This window comes from Pinus tabuliformis, chromosome 5_2, assembly GCF_031772625.1.
Source record: "Pinus tabuliformis cultivar Carrire ecotype Pingquan chromosome 5_2, CPIR1, whole genome shotgun sequence".
Lineage (NCBI taxonomy): Eukaryota > Viridiplantae > Streptophyta > Pinopsida > Pinales > Pinaceae > Pinus > Pinus tabuliformis.
The window spans coordinates 399,335,407-399,353,380 of NC_142306.1; the positions used below are offsets into that span (position 1 = coordinate 399,335,407).

The 17,974-nt window shown below is 37.5% G+C and overlaps 1 protein-coding gene across 4 annotated transcripts in view; it reads right to left on the minus strand.

The window, feature by feature from the left end:
• The window catches only part of LOC149159181 (protein RETICULATA-RELATED 5, chloroplastic-like), a 441,272-nt gene that overhangs the window by 349,271 nt on the left and 74,027 nt on the right, over positions 1 to 17,974 (minus strand). For all 4 annotated transcript variants that reach the window (XM_089436421.1, XM_089436419.1, XM_089436422.1 and 1 more), the window contains exon 2: positions 2,012 to 2,139. In XM_089436421.1, coding sequence (XP_089292547.1) covers positions 2,012 to 2,139 — 128 coding nt within the window. The remainder of the gene's footprint in view (positions 1 to 2,011; positions 2,140 to 17,974) is intronic.

The following is a 17,974-nucleotide window of genomic DNA, read 5'->3' on the forward strand; positions in this document are numbered from 1 at the left end:
CATATGCCCAGGACAAAGCGCAGTAGGACAGAGGTTCTTCCTTATTGTTTGGGGCTGCTTTATGTTGCTGGTTGGTACAGGTTGGCTGTGGGATACGTGGAGGAGAAGCCTCATACCCTACAGCAGATTTGGATGCCTATCATTGGACAGCAAAAGATCAAACTCCTTGCTGTAGCAGATCCAAGATCTGTACGGTGCCTTGAGGTGATTTCTTAGGGACATACATCAGCAAGATTGGGCCTAGAAGGACAGCTAAGGATGACTAGGGAACACTGTGATTGAAGGACTGTTGTGGCAGATTTTGGAGGGTTTTGGATGCCCTAACCAGAGATAAGAAGCTACAGCAATAAGCACAGTTATCATGACTAGGAGGCAACAGCAAGGTGGTTATAGATAACCCCTTGGTAATGTTCTGATTGATAGATCAATCAGCGTGGAGGATAGGAGCTTATAAATGGGAGGCAGAAATAGAAGAAGGTTTCTGGGACAGTTATGGCTGAAGTCATACCTATGGTGAACTTGCTGCAGTCCTATAGCAGTTGTTTAGGAGAACGAGTTCACAGGGAAGGAAGCCACATCAAGTTATGTAGTGGGCTGTTGTAGGTTTCAGTTGAAACCCTCAACAAAGCTCAGTCCATGAACAACAGTGACAGGTATTCAGAATTGCAGACTTCAGCCCTTGGTGACAGAATTGCAATTTCAATGAGTCTCTTCATGGTTAAGATCTTTGGCAAGTCAGTACTGACTTTATATCATTGTACTCTATCTCTCTCTTTCTCTCTGCTGAACTATTGAAGAATATAAGAAGAATTGATCAAGGGTTTCCCCACATTGGAGTTTGTCCTTGGCTAGTGCCACATCTTGTGTCCTCTTGTCTTGGCTTGTCTTCTACTATTTATGTTTATGTTCTATCTGCATTTTATTATCATGCTGATGTGATTGCTAAACTGGATTTTGATATTGGGCTTATGAGAAAATTGAAGTAAATTACTCTTAAGCATAGAACATACCTAAAATTCACAAAGTTGTCCCAAAATTTCGATCTTGAGGTCTTCTATCTTCCTCCAAAAACTTGCTCTCCTTTCTAGCTCTCCTCCAGCCCTTTTCCAACTTCACAGTTTCCCAGCTTCCAGCTTCAGATATCGAACTATGTGTGAGAGAGTGAGATGCTCCAAATGAATTCGATCTGCCTTGTATATATAGCCTTCCAGTGAGGTCGAATTACCCTTCTTGAGACCGACTTGATCTTCTCGAGGCCGACTTGGTGTGGAGGTGACATAATTCATTTCGAAAGCCCAAGAAGGGTCTCTTTTAATGTACAATGACTCTGATGACTCAGAATAAATCCTAGAAGTCCTCAATGGGGACTTTGACCTAAAACATGATGACCCAAGTATGAAACCCATGCTTTAATAAGTCATAATAATAATAATAATAATAATTCTTCATTCTTTTGATAAGTACATTTCATTGTAACTCAAATACATTTATGAAGACTGAAACTAGTTGCAAATTTCAACAACAATGCTTATTTAGTTTGTATAATAAGGACATCTAGTCATTTCTATAGTGAGTCTAATAGTGATAGTAGTTTGAAATCATTTTGCAGACATTAGAAGTTCCTGGTGGTACTCTCCAGATGCATACAACCCTGCAAGAACCATAGAAGCAATAAAACTAAGACAAATTTTATTCTTCCTTTAAGAATCAGAAAGGTGGCACTGATATTTTGAGAGGAAGAGAATGTAAGAGGACTATGCTTAAGAATCGTTATTTTGATCTCAGAGCAGTGCACATACAAGTACCTACATATATTGGCTATCATATCTGCCAGCAATATAACCTGACTAATATTATCAAAGGTACTTGTCCAAAATTACTAATATGAACAATAGAGCTAAGCCACAGTTTTTTCTATCCAAGAGCCATATAAATTATCCCTCTCTTTGTTGACAACTTTGAAACAAAATATCCCAGTGTAAAGTGGAGGAAAAGAGTTTTAGATACACACCTTCTGCTCATGTATTGATCAATCTGTGGCTGTAAGTTGCTTGGAAAAGCCTGAAGAGCTAAAGAAATAGGGCGCTTCTGCTCATAACATTTATCCCGCAAATTTTGTACAATCTCCAATTCAATGCCCTGGCAAGAGTATTAAATGATGTTATCAGCTTTAGAAAAAACAAAAAAGAAAGCTATGGCCCAAGATGGCAGTGCTTTCACAAACATAGTTACCATGTATTGGTGTTTGAAATTTTGTAATTTAAATGTATCACCGAGACCAAGAAATTTAAGCTTTCAATTTATGTGTTCCTTATTTGATATGAATCTTTAATTCTACCTCTCTACCACAGAGTAGATGTTCTCCACTTCAGCTCACCTTTAAATTTATTCCACAACATCAATGCATACAAATAACATGAATTAAGAGAATAAGCTGAGCCTATTTGCAGAGAGCCCAAGGGGTAATGATGATGACAAAATGCACTCTGATACCCAAGCTTGAGCTTGCTTATAATCAAAATAAATGGTAATCAAATCCAAAACTGAATGGAAAGAGAGAGAACTTAAAGATTTTTGATGCAGCTGCTCATTCCTGAAAAGAGGTAAGCAATTCTTAAAGCGATACCTGGTAGGTTAGGGAAGATTCTTTGTATAGATGTTCTACGCTGTGCATCCTTTAAAAATAAGTTATAATAGAACTACGCAGTCCATCCATTCAGAATGCAGGACCCTTAAGAACCACATTCTCCCTTCTAAAGGCTCAAATCTAAAAATATATTATTCTGAACATCTGAATCATATCCCCTGGTTTTCCTCTGTTTTGACCTTGACATTTTGCAGAATAGGGAAGATCTGTGCTTCTAGGCCATCTTTAGCCTAATACACATAACCATCTCACAATTCAGCCTGTGTGAACTAATTTTCATTTATTATCAGCCAGATTTTCCCCTACGCAGTTACCTTGACATTCAACAATTTAGAGCGTCTTGTGCCTATTCAATGGGTGACAACAATCATTGTATCAAATCCCATATGGACTTTGAGATTTCTACCAAAGTGTTATGTAAAACACCAAATCTTTAATTTCCTTGTAATTTTTTCATTCAGCCAACTATTTGGAAAAATAAGCACTCCAAGGGCCAAAGATGCCATAGAAGACAGAAAAGATAATATTATTGATGTCCAACAAGTGACCAATAAAGTAGGTCAGAGGGATTGCTGAATGAAGCAGCTCCTATAAAAATAGAATGCAGAACATAAGAATTTGAATCTAAGGTCTCATGCACTAATCGTGTCTCCCTACCTGGGTCAGAATGTGCATTTTTGTTTTTGATTGGTCGATTAGGAGTCTAGGACCTTTCCCTTGCATCTTAATTGGTTGGCCAGCTCTTAATCTGGTCACTACACGCAAATTCTTATGAATCAACACTTCTTGTTTTGGGATCATGTGTACTAAGTTTACATTTCTTTTCTTTATAATCTTCTTTAGTATGGTTGTGCAATCTTTTAAAGAATGATAGTCAACAACGCATATATCATAGTACTTTAAGTCAGTCCATCCCTTTAGTGGACAGCCAGGAGCCAGGTGATCTTTCCAATGTGTGAAGAAGTATAATTTTCCTCTACCCCAACCTCTACCACCTTTCGTGAGTTTCCCATTTCTTCCTCCTCTTGTGAAGAAGTATAATTTTCCTCTACCCCAACCTCTACCACCTTTCGTGAGTTTCCCATTTCTTCCTCCTCTTCCTTGTAAGCCACCTCTTCCCTAGTAACCTCCATGCCCTTGATAACCCTTGTTTTAGTGTGTGTTCCAGTCAGTTGCCTGTGTATGGGATACTATATGATATTTTGGTTTGTTTTGACCATTTCAATGGCACTCTTGTGTTGAATTGTTGTCTTCTTCACAGATTGCACACCATTTTGGTTCTGTATTTTTCAAGTTATGTGGACAATCTCTTATAGTGTGATTTATCAAAATTTGACAAATCTCGCAGAACAAGTCTACATGGATTATGTGCATGTTTTGTTCATTTTCAAAAGCATCACCATATTTACAATTGTCTTTCGTGTGACCTTCATTCTTACAATTTGTGCACCATATTTCATTCTTTTGAATAGAAAAATTTCTTAATGATTGTTGAAGTTGTTCTAGCTCTTCTTTGAGGCATTTGTCAGTTGACGACAATGATATTGAAGGCTAGTCGTCGTCGGTCTCTACGTGTCATGCATTCTACAATGCTTCTTCTTATCACTTCATGTCATGCATTCACACTGGTCCTTTAATGTTCTGTAATAAGCCTGACACATACCACTGCAGCAGGTATTGTTCATCTATCTGAAAGGATATTTGACTTAGCAAATCTTTGAACCTCTTGTCGTAATTTTGAACCGATTCTCTAGGTCGTTGCTTTATTTCTTTTAGCTTTCGGGCAGCCAGATGTTTAACATCTTGGGTTTTGAAGAAATATAAGAAAATGGATTTTATTTCGTTTTTACTTCTTGGATAATTTTTTATGAAGTTCATAAACCAAGTTAGCACTCTGCTTCTCAAGGCACCAACGAACTGGGCCATTTGTTTGTCTTCATTGTCAATGTCTAGTGAGTTTCCAAAGTTCTCACAGACAAACCAATGACATCTCAATCTGTGATATTTTGCATATCGTATGAATGAAGTAGGGTTTTTATTTATGCCATAACTAAATGCTAAATTTATGTTGAAATCTTGCTCCATTATTGTATGCAAAATTGTTCTCTTTGAAGCCTATAAGGAAACTCTGAAAGTGCATTCCTTATATTTAATTTCTCTCCTCACAAGAAAAGTAGTTAGGGTTTTAAAACTGGATGCCCTAGTCATCCCCACTTACTCCAACTCTTTTCCATGGAATTTTAGCCCTAGAAGACTATATTAAACCCGTCTAGGATAAGGCACTAATCATTGTAGTGTTGATCATCCATAAACTTTATTAAATTTCCTTCTTTCCTTGCTCCTAGAGGTCCAGGGTTAGCTGCTAGGGTTTTAGGGCAAATTTACGCATAGAAATGTGAGTTTGAGTTGGATGTTCATGGTTCATAATTTAGGAACTGCATCTATAAAATACATAAAAGCAAAATCTAGCATAGTGCATGCTTAATCCCCCCTATTTAGGGCTCACATCACACTTACTTGATGTTTATGCATACCTTTCAGCCATTAAAAAAAAATCCTAATCCTAATCCTTGTCTATAGGAAGGCATTTTTTTCCTTTTTGTTGATTATGATTGGAAGGCCTTTCCTTTGACTACTTTATGACATTGTGCACCTTACCATTGCACATCAATCAAATCCTAACTTATAGCAGCCTTATCTTTGGTCTAGGAATAGAGTATTTGTGCTGTAGAATGGAATCTTTGGGCCTCTCTAGGCTTTGGCAGTACTTTGTGCCATATTATAGGCCTTTTTGTCCATCACCTTGAGCCATAGAGTGAGTATCCTTTAGGTCATCTAGGGAAGCCTCCCTTCTGGTCAAACACCACTGAAGAGGGGGAGAAAGATCGTTGAGGTGACAGTGTCAACCCTTTCCCATGCTTCCATAAGGTCTAGCCCCGCCTAGTGAGGTTTTGCAGTGGACGTGCTAGGTTCAACAGCAACAAGCACCATTTAGCTAAAGCATGTATGACGGCTAACATCTCTTTTTCATAAGAAGATTTCAAACATTCTCTAGAATTGAGTTTTCTACTTTCAAATGCTATCAATTGTCCTTGCATTAGCACTACCCCAATCCCAAATCCTAAAGCATCACACTCTATTACAAAAGGTTTTTCTGGAGTAGCCAAGACCAAAGTAAATGGCACTACCTTCTTCAAGGTTTCAAAACATTTATCTACATCATCATTCGATTCGAAGGAGCTTTTCTTTCGCAGATTTGAAAGCAGAGAAACCAAGTGCACATAATTTTTGGCAAACCTTCAACAGTATCTTGTTAACCCCAAGTGTTAATTTTCCATAGGACTCTGCAACTACTTAGTGTATAACTGAAAATAAAGTAACCAATACTGAAAACAAATTTACTACCACCAAGATATAGAGTTCTTTAACTGATAAGCAGCAGAATAAACACAGATAAAGACACAATTACACATATTCAACACAATAAATTTCTTGGGAAACCCAACTAGGAATACCCCTTTCTTCATTGTTGTAGAATTTATTGGCGAGTGTAAGAACTGTGAATTATTTTAACAATGTAAGAACTGTGAATTATTTTAACAACTTTTCCTTCTGAACAGAATAAGAAATAATAAATGCAGAGACAGTGAAGATTTCTGAAATTACAGATCATGATCCTGTAATAAAAATTTCCTAAATTTTATAAATTTAATTAACAGAACCAATGAAAATACTTACCTGTAATCTTGTGGTCGATGAAGCCTCAACTTCTTCTGCTTTGGTTACCAAAAGACCAAAACCACCCAGCCAAACTGAGCAGAACCTTGCTACTCAGTCCAGTAAACTTCTCAGGCGAAGTAGACTGTTTCCCCCATGCCCGGAAACCTCAGAACAAATCAAGTCTTCCTGATCATAACATACTCTATGTATCAATTTTGCTCCTCCTTCCATTTCCCCCCCCCCCGCCTCCAACCGGAGCTTCCTTCTTATAAATTTCCATTACCGACATCCTCCATCACCGTGTCTCATTTATGATACGTGTCGATTTTTATAAACCAAATCTGATTTGATTTTATCTGCATATCTTAATTTTGAAATAACGTTTATTTTTAGTTTAATTAACTTTATTTAATTTCATAAATACTACTTTACTATAAGTGGGTCATTACATTACATCCCTCCTGAAAACGTCGTCCCGAAGTTAGGGTTTATAAAATATATTAATGATTATTATGAGTATATAGGTCTTTATAGTACAAGGTTGAATTTGTTTTCTTTATTATTTTTAATATTTTACAACTATAATACCCATGTTTTGTCTCAATTGATTTTCAGCTATTCTATAATCATCCTATCCTTCCTAATCTCTTCCGCTCCCATCCTATCCGTCCTCTACTAGAGTATGTCATGGCGTCAATTATACTAACCTAACCATTCATAAACTCCAAGGATGACAGCGTCGGCTATACCGACCTGATCCTTAGTAGGCATCCGGCAGTCATCATCACACGTCTAGAGGAGCATAATTCACACAGTCCTCCCATGACTCCAGGATTTGGATGATAACGGTGGGCAACACCTCCACCCCTCCCAGTAGAATTAGGGTTAATACCCTATCATGGAATCTCTTTGAGCCTTAATTGTTCTGAGGTTTCTGTCATCACGTGGTCATTTTGGTAACGGATATTATCTGCAATCATAAACTTTTGTCTATGCATTTATAAAATGTGCATTAACACATTCAAAAACAAATAACTTATGTATAATTCACACATGTCAATTACCGTATAACATACTTTGCCATATTCTATTCATGTCATTGACTTTCATATTAAAATGTAATTATTCTTTGATTTCTATCTCATCAATCATATTGATACGCATAAGTAAAATAGAATTATAATATCTTAATTCCCATCAAAAGCAAAATCACTTAAATATTTTAAACTTTACTTTGAGAACTATAATTTAGTAAGATCAATAACATATTCCGTTTTGGTATCCATGTACTAGCGGAATTTAACAGATATTATGTCATAAAAGTTCATGTTTATATATGGTCATTCAAAAATGGTTTTGAGTCTCTGATTTACAGTAAAGTAAATATATACAAACATAGTTTAGAGTTCTTCAAAATTGACACAGATTGGGGTATTTTTGACATATGTCATCTGTATCTTCCCAAGTAGCCGATTCAGGACTATACTCGTCCAACTGGACCTTAACTTGGTCTACCAGACGATTCCTGAGCTGTCGAACCCTACGTTCCAGTGTACGTAATGGTTCGACCGATATGATTCCTCCGTCCGATACCTGTAGTTCTTTCCATTGAAGGTTATGAGATTGATCAGCTATATAATGTCTTAATACATATACATGAAATACATTATGAACTTTATGCAAGTGAGGTGGCAGTGCAAGACGATAAGCGACAGGTCCAACATTTTCCATGACTTTAAATGGTCCAATAAATCAGGTGACAACTTTGCCCCTTTTCCGAATCGAATAGTGCTTTTATTCGGTTTGATACGGATGAAAACCTGATCCCCTACTTCATACTTCCTATCAGTTATGTGAGCATCAGCATAACTCTTTTGTCTATCCTGCGCTTCTTTTAATCGTTGCCTAATTTTTTTACCTGCTCCTCCATTTCTTGGATTAGTTCTGGTCCTACTATCACCCGATCTTCTAATATGTCCCAACTTAATGGTGTTCTATAAGGTCTGCCATATAATGCTTCGCATGGAGGCATTCTGATTGAGTTGTGGTAACTGTTATTGTCTGCAAATTCGACTAAGGATACGTACTTTTCCCAGTGTGATTGCTGATCCATAACATACATCCTCAACATATCTTCAAGTACTTGATTTACCCTTTATGTTTGCCCATCAGTTTCAGGATGATAAGCTGTGCTTAAATTTAGTTGAGTTCCTAAGGCTGATTGCATGCAAGTCCAGAATCTTGAAGTGAATCGAGAATCTCTGTCTAATATAATCTTCTTAGGTACTCCATGAAATCTGATAATTTTATTTATGAATACTCGAGCTACGTCAGTAACGCCATAAGCATCTCTTACGGGAATGAAATCGGCACTTTTCGTTAATTTATCCACTACTACCAAAATGGCATTGTGTCTTTGAGAAGTAAAAGGTAGCCCAGTGATAAAATCCATATAAATAATCTCCCATTTGGTCATAGAAATGTCGTGAGGTTGTAAAGACCTGTTGGATAACAATGATCTGCTTTTACTTGCTAACATTCCAAACATCTTGCAACGAATTGAACAATATCACGTTTCATGCCCGGCCAGAAGAAGATTTTCTTGGTATCCGCATACATTTTCTTTACCCCAGAATGTGCACAATACACTGCTCTGTGGCCTTCTTTAAAGATAGTGTCTCGAAGATCCTTATTATCAGGAATATACATCCTTCCATGGAATCATAAGATTCCATCATCTTCTAGTTCATATCCTTCAAATTTAGATTCTTTTGGCTTTTTACTCTCAAAACTAGATCTTACCTTTAAATACCAGCTATCTTTTATGAGATATTCTAGTACTTGTTGCCTTAAGTCTACTTTGATAGGTATGAGAGAGAATATCCGAGGTCTTCTGCTTAAAGCATCTGCTACTACATTTTCTTTTCCCTTAATATATGATATCCCAAAGTCATATTCACTTAGGAATTCACTCCATCGTCTTTGTCTAGCATTTAAGTCTCTTTGGGTGAACAAATATTGTAGACTTTGATGGTCGCTTTTAAGTGTAAAACTTCATCCCACTAGATAATGTCTCCAGATCTTTAGAGCTAGTACTACAGCGGCTAACTCTAAATCGTGAGTAGCATAGAGTTCTTCATGAGGTTTTAACTTTCTGGAGGCATATGCTATTACTCCTCTATCCTGCATCAATACTGCACCTAGCCCTTGTTTGGATGCATCAGTACATACCGTAAAATCTTTGTCCATATCAGGGACTCTTAAGATTGGTGCACTGGTCAGTAGTCTTTTGAGTTCAGAGAATGCTTTATTACATTCCTCAGTCCATTCATACTTAACACCTTTACGCTGAAGGGTTGTAATCGGCTTTGCAATTTTGGAGAATCCCTCCACAAATCTTCGGTAGTAACCGGCTAAACCCATAAAGCTTCGTACTTCATGTGCGTTTTTTGGTATTGGCCATTCCATGATTGCTTTAATATGTAGCGTAAAGATACTTTTCTCTTAATTCCTTGAATTTGAATCGCTTCTCCTTCATCATTTATACCTAGAATTCTTTTCCCAAAACAGTCTACCCAAGCTTGATGAGCTTCTAGCCAATCTATACCTATGACAAGATCATAAGTTCCTAAGGCTGTGACATAAACTTTCAATTTAGTCGAATAGACCCCTAGGTCAATTTTGCATTGGTCCACACTTAAGTATACGGATTGGAGGTCACCTGAGGCCATTTCTACCTGTCTGTAATCATTTTGTCTGCGAGCTGCCAACCCCCATTTGTTTAATGCATATGACGAAATGAAACTATCTGTGGCACCAGTATCAAATTAGATTTTGAGTTTTATACCATTAATAATACCTGAAGATTCCACTACAGTGGATTGATGTGTTGCTTGATCATTGTTAACTAGTACATGAATTCTATGATTGCCTTAGTTATTTGATATTGGTTCCTTTCCAGTCCTATGCACTATACTTGATGAAGCTTCTGGACAATCACATTGAAAATGTGGTCCTCCACATCCCCAACATATAACCTGTGTTGGTCCTCTTGAATCAGGACGTGAATTTCTAGATAAAGAGCTTCGTCCTCTCATGTTGCTTCCTCTCGAATTTCTTCCTCTATTAGCAGTGCCACGAGATTTCCATAGACTGGTGTTTGATGATTCAGCAGCTATAGTAGTAATTGCCATGGGAGCTCGTTCTTACATTTCTTGAGGTAAATCTATTACCATAAGGTGGCCTTGAGTTACCTCCCTTGAAGAAATTTCGGGGAGTCTTTCCTGGAAATCTTGTTTGTACAGTTTCTGCTGGCCCTACATCCTTTTTGCTTCCTAGATGTTCTTCTGCATAACAGCCACATTCTACCGCCTCAACCACTGATGAGGGTTTCCACATGCTCACCAAGGCCCTGATGCAAGGATTTAACCCAAATATGAAGCGTTCAACCTGACGTTCATCAGAATCTAAGTAGTGAATGTATTTTACAAGCTCCATGAACCTTATCTCGTGTTCCTCCACTGTTTTATTACCTTAAACTAATGTATGAAAGGTTGCGGCTTCTTGTTGTTGAAAATATGGAGGTAAATACTTCGCGCAGAATCTTTCCTCAAATAATTCCCAAGGGACATTATCTGTCGTGAGGTGTAGTTGTTTTTCTAGATTTCCCCACCAAATCAAAGCACTTTCTTTTAATTGAAATACAACAATTTTTGTTTTTGCAAAAGAAGAGTATTCTCTTAATTTAAAACATCTGTTCATTCCTTCCAACCATGCTTCAGCACGTTCTCCAGCTCGATCTCCTAAAAACTTTGGGAGTTTAATTTTCTGAAGCTCCCTAGAAATATCATCCTTTGATCTTTTATACTTAAATTTCTTTGGTTCAGCTGAATTGGTTGCTAAGGGTTGAGATTCTTCTTTGGTCTTAGCCATGGTCGACCCTCTTAATGTCTCCAATAAGGCTTCCAATGAGTTCATTATCACGGACAACTTTGGTGCTGGAGCGATTGGTGTTGATGATGGTATCGATGGAGACGATGATGATGGTGATGGAGATGGTGATGACGACGATGGTGGCATTAGTGACGGTGATGTTGCCCGATCATGTCGTCATCGCTCATATGTCTTTACCATTGTAATGTTTCCTGTATACATAATAAAGTTTTGTAAAAATTTGAGGTATACATTCAGATTTAACATATAGTTTTTGCAATTTCACATTTATAAACAGGTATAGTTTTGCTATTTTTATCTACTAGGCAGATCTTACTTGTACCAAGGTCAAGGAGGGTGGTCTCGCGACCTCCTTGTCCTAATGCAAGGTATTCTATCCTAATGTGTAATAATACTTATTTTAATGCATGGATAAATTTTTATTTTTATTTTTTATTCTTTTTTTTTACAATACCAAAATTTAATATATTTTATTTCATAAAATCAAATTTCCACTGCTTTTCCACTGAAATTAAGACCTCTTAGATTACAAAACAATTCTCCACAAAATATCGCTAAAAATAATTACTTTATACTTACCTTTATACTATGACTACTAACTTCCATTTGTAAAGTGTATACTTATTTGGATGACAAGAAAACCGGTTGGGAATACTTATTTCATATTTTTAGCGAGTCAATCATTGAAATGATTCAGAAGTGGCATTTGTCAACCACATGCAGTTGTGAACAATTCAATTTTAATGGTGACTGCCCAGTGGCCACCTCAACGATAGTTGCCCACTTAACAGAAGCACAGCGTGTTGCAGCCTTCGCTTTTTACCTCCATGGGTTTTAAAATCGAATATGAACTTAAGTAGGTCTTAAATGAAATTGTTCTGTCAGGGATTTTAATGGGCTAAGTGCTTACAACATCACATGGTCTTGTATTTAAATGGCAGTTGGCTCACAATGAGCGCATTAAGAATCAATTTCCAAGAAGGCAACAAATATACTCTCAACAGCAAGGATCGTGTCACGTGTTCATATAGCGACGGAGCCTGCAATTACACAGTGGTACAGCATGTCTAATTTATGAGTTGTGGCTGAGTCAAGTCAATATTTCAGTATGATAAATAAATAAATATAATTAAATTAAATTAATAATTAAATAAAAATAATTCCATTATATTATATATCTCATTTTTTAATTCTCGTTTTTGATATCGAAAGACGGCGAAATTGGAAGTGGAAACTTCGTAAGTAGTTTTATCTTTACCGCCAATCAATTATTAATGGTTTCTTTTAATATTCAAGATTGAGAAGGCGGTAATCGTAACGAATGGTTCATTGTTTCAATTACACGTTTGCTTATTCTTGCGATAACTTATCCTTACGATACTTGTCCACAGAGTATGCATACCCTGACGCGTCATTAAACTATACAACTCACGCCATATACTAACACGTCGCTAATTAACTGAGCGGGTGTCGAGTATAGGCCTGGCCTCGTTTTTACCTTTAAGCTTGAGAATCCATCAATTTATGATTTTTATCACTTTCTGATTTTTTTGTTTTACACATTTCAGTCATATCTTTTGTAGTCAATATGTGTACTAGCGATATGCAGGAGCCCTATGAGAGGCTGTTATGATAAATCGTTGTACATTAGCTCTTATAATGTCTTTTCTTTAGCCAAAACTGAGTCTTATATACGAAGTTACAAAAAAAAAACACCAAGTACTGTACCAAGATATACTTCTGCTTCCAACTCATGCTAGAATTTATAATGTTTGTTCATCACGCTTATCCTTTTCTGTTCATTTGTATATTTGAATATTGTCTAATTTTAATTTTTTTTATTGTCTTGGGTTGCTTCAGTGTTGCACTTATCCTCTATTTAATTCCCATAGCTTGGTCTTACACTGGATATTTAAGCAACCTATTTATAACTGCTGCTGAATTCCATATTTTGAATGTGTCTTACTACTTTTGGTCAGTGCCAACAGAATGGTCTCTATGTCTTTAGTGTGTTTTGGCATTAACTATTGCAGGCCTCTTATGATACGTTAGCTATGATGGGCGTAATCCGAGCGATTGTGTCAATGATCGTTTAGAGACGGCATGTCGAGCCAACACCTGAGAATGCGAACACACATTTCAGTTGGGCGAGCGGGTCTACCCTATCTTTCCTATCATGGCTCTCCTATCATTTTATCCCTATGCCGTGATCAAATTTTTTTTTTAACACTAGATTCGGTGCTTTTCGAAGGGTCGAAATCGCACCAGAGTCCTAGGCTGGAGGTTTAGAGCCATTCGGGGCCGTATTTTATTGTTGATGTTCATGGTTTAATCTATCTCTCTCAAGAAGCTAGGCAGCCAAGGTTTGACAGTAACTAAATTTTTTTTTTAAAGAAAATCGATTAAGTTTGGAGTCTAACATTTAAATTTTTATTTTTTTTTTGCCATAAGCTTTATTTCTTAAGAAAGAATTACAAGAGCTCGTCATAGGACGACAAAGGGCCAGAGCCGTATCTACTTCATTAATCTGGATTACTTTGTCATTAAAAGCATACAGTTCTGGTTGTCTAACGCTTGCAGACGCTAGTTGAAGTCCTAACAGACAATGAGTACTGTCAGATTTGTTACTGGGTGCATGATTTAAATGGCTTTAGCACCACCTTATTTTGATAAATTTAAATCCTTAACAAACTTAACAAGTCCGAAAGTTGAACCGGCTCTGATACCAAATGTAAGAATTGTGAATTATTTCAATGATGTAAGAACTGTGAATTATTTTAACAACTTTTCCTTATGAACAAAATAAGAAATAATAAATGCAGAGATAGTGAATATTTCTGAAATTACAAATCATGATCCTGTAATAAAAATTTCCTAAATTTTATAAATTTAATTAACAAGTTACAAAACCAAAAGACCGAAACCACCCAGCCAAACTGAGCACAACCTTGCTACTCAGTCCAGTAAACTTCTGAGGCGAAGTAGACTATTTCCCCCATGCCCAGAAACCTCAGAACAAGTCAGGTCTTCCTAATCATAAACATACTTTCTGTATCAATTTTGCTCTTCCTTCCATTTTTTTCCCCCTGCCTCCAACTGGAGCTTCCATCTTATAAATTTCCATTACCGACATCCTCCATCACCGTCTCCCATTTATGATACATGTTGATTTTTATAAACCAAATCTGATTTAAGTTTATCTGCATATATTAATTTTGAAATAAAGTTTGTTTTTAATTTAATTAACTTTATTTAATTTCATAAATACTACTTTACTATAAGTGGGTCATTACAATGAGTTTGAGCATATGAATCTCTTACAAGGAAACTTGTTTCAATTAGAGAACACATTAGTTTCCACTACAAACCTAGCTAGAAAACACCTTGCAAAACCTTGAACTAGATCCTACTTCTTTGCGGTCTGCTGGCCCAAAATCTCTGCACAAAGGCCTTCTATTCTCTGGGACACAGTCCCTAACTCCTAGTGCAATCTAGCAGCAAGAAGATCTCTCTATTATCTACGTATTGGCTCCTCCAAAATACGCACTCTCAACAGGGATGATCTCACACAAAACTATCCACTCTCTCACAATCCTGTGAGCTATTATCTTGTCTCACAACCTTGTGCACAACACAATGCATTAAACTTGTGCCTTTCATCCTCCTTTTATTGATTTGATCCATGCTATTTCTAGTGAGTACAAATTTAGAACACAAGTTGAGATTGACATGTTAACTGAGTTTAACTTGTCTGTAACTTATTTTGTTTGACTTGTTAACTTGTCTCTAACTTGTCCTTGCCTCAATTAGAAATTAGAAACTAAAACTCCCACTTGTTCTCTTCTAAATTTGCACTGGCACTTGGAAGTCCACTTAATTGTCCCTCTAACTCTGCGCATGAATAAACTATCTCCATGAACTTATCCAATTCACAAACTCGTCTGTACTAAAGGAAAGACTAATCGTGGTCTTTCTTGACTAAGGCACACGTCAAGAAGACCTTCTCTCGCTACACTTTTTCAACACTCCCTCTTAGCGAGGAAGTTGCTTTTGGAAGAACCTCATCCACCTGGTTTTGTCTTCAATACCACCATGTTATCCGTTAATGCAACTACTCCCTCTAAACTAGAAGACTTCTCTGCTTTCTTCTACGGAATCTGATCTGAAGACCTGTTCTTTCCAACCATGCTCTGCGAGCCTACCACCTCAATCATAAGTGTCGTGTATCCCTGTGGTTGCTTACTCTGCCTAAATGTGGTATTGGGAAAACCAACTCTCTCTTGATCTCCCTTAAACAACTCTGCTACCCACTTGGCTCAAACCCTCCCTATTCTGGGAATCACTCACTGAGTGGCTACCTCCACTCGCCCTAGGCTAAGCTCCTCATCATCCTGTTGGTCGGCCCAACTGCCAACTAGCCGAGACTCAAACTGAGATACTAACTAAGACTCCATCTTAAGAGCTCTATCCTGCTCCCACTCAACCATCACTTCTCTACTTCTCTACTTAGATAGTTCTACCCTGTTGCTCAAGGTTGCACCTGTCTCAACCTGTAGTAAATACAAATTCTTCTTCCTTACACCAATCTGCTTCTCACATCCATAAGCTAAGGGTTGGAGGTAAGCCTTACCTCTCCTGAAGATGACATCATAACCCTTGTCCTCAAGGGTAGCTACCGAAACAAGATTATGCTTAAGTCCTAGAACATAGAGGGCATATCTTAAATGAAAAGCATTACTTGACTCCCTCTAAAAACTGACAGTACCAACTCCTCTAGCTACATACATACCATCATCCGCTAGCTCGATCTGAAACTGCATGTCCTCTCCTTTAGGTCACTGAAATAATTCTTGTTCCTGGTCACGTGGAAAGATGCTCCTGAACCAATATACCATACGTTGTTGTCTGTTGAGCTAGCCATGCAAGCTATCAATGAGAAATATTTCTCAAACTAGGCAGAAACTCATCTACCTTTCTTGATGCAACTACATGATCCTTCCCGGACTCCTCCTTCCGATTAGCACACTTAGTGGCATAGTGTTTGTTGACCACTCTATGTCAAACTACCCTATAGCAGCATACATTTTTTCAAAAGCATTCCATCATGTTCAAGTAGTCAGACATCCAGATATCATCGTCATCTTTCAGCAGTTTGTCAAAATTGTAATTCCAAATTCTACAGCCCTGTGTGGCCATTGTAAAAATGATTCTAGTATGACTATGAAGCCATGTAAAAACATCTAGGTGAGCCTCTAATTCTTAGCAAAGAGATTCACTCTAGGGTGGGAGCTCAATTGTAAGGTCTTAGTTGTAGTCATAGTGTTATTGAATCTATGTAAATTCTCATACTAGATCATCTGTCATGTGTTGTAGAATTTGGTTGTGTCTAGAGGTCATGTTTTAATTATTAAATTTCACCTTTTGTATGGGATATCCATGTAATATTTGATGTAAAAGGTGTTGTCTAGGAATATTTTAGGTGGATGATTAATCATAATTAGACATCATCTCCTAAATATTTTTTAGACCCACTTTGAGGGTGAAAATGTGTTTAATCCCCTCTAGAGTCATTTAATTTATTTTTTAGCAAAAACTGGCAAATAATTAGCTGGAAAATGGTCAAAATTAAAAATCAGAGAAAAAAATAATTCTCTCCAAGTGAAAATTATTAAAAAAGGGAAAGTGCACTTTCCAAGAAGGGAATCTCCACAAATCAGGCAAGCAAAAATTCAAGAAAAAATCGTTGGGCTAGAAAAGAGGGATTAATTCCCAGAAAAATCATTTTTTTAAGAAACATTGAATTTATGGTCCAAGTTGGTTAAGTGAATGGGAGTTTTTCGAGGAGAAAAAGTCAGGAAAAAATACTTTTGGGACCAAGAAAAAGGCCTTCATTAAGTAATTCGAATTTATTCTCGAGCAATCAAGGGTGGTGTTGTAGCGGCACAACCAACGCAGCTATTTCCGGGTAAGTCCGCTTTACTTGTCTTTTGCAGCATTTTTGTCACTTTTTGTGTTTTGGCTTGTGTGAGTGTTGTCTGCTTGATTTTTGTGAACGCTTGTTGTCGTTTGCATGCATGTTAGCATGTACAAGCACCGTTTCAGTTTTCGTTTGCATCTCACTGTTGTCGCATGCATGACATTGTTTTACACGAATGGTCGCCGATTCGGCGACTCATTTCACACACATGCATGTTGTTTCGTTTTCTGAATCTTGCATTTACTGTTTGCATGCATGCTCATTCACTCCGGCTTACACTCAGTGTCGCCATGCATTCCCATCTTCATATGCTTTCAGTTTCCTGTCGACGAGTCTAGGCAACCTTGGCCCAGACTCTGCCTTGCCCGGACAGCATTGCGCAATTCTGAGAGGGAAGGCTCTGCCTTCCTCTCAAAAAATGCGCAAATCTGGCCAGTCAGTGCCTTCCAGTCTTGCCTTTCATAATTCTAAGAGGCAGTGACTGTTGGCCCGGAAAATTGCGCAATGCAGTCCCTGGGCCTGCATCACTTGCCAGCTGAAATTGTGCATTGCGCAATCTCAGCACCCAGCAAGCCAGTCTGGATTGCGCATTGCGCAATTCCAACAATTAACCAGCCTCCCAACAGTTTGGAATGCCTTTTGCGTAGTTCCGGCAATCAGTCTCCCAGCCTCCCAGT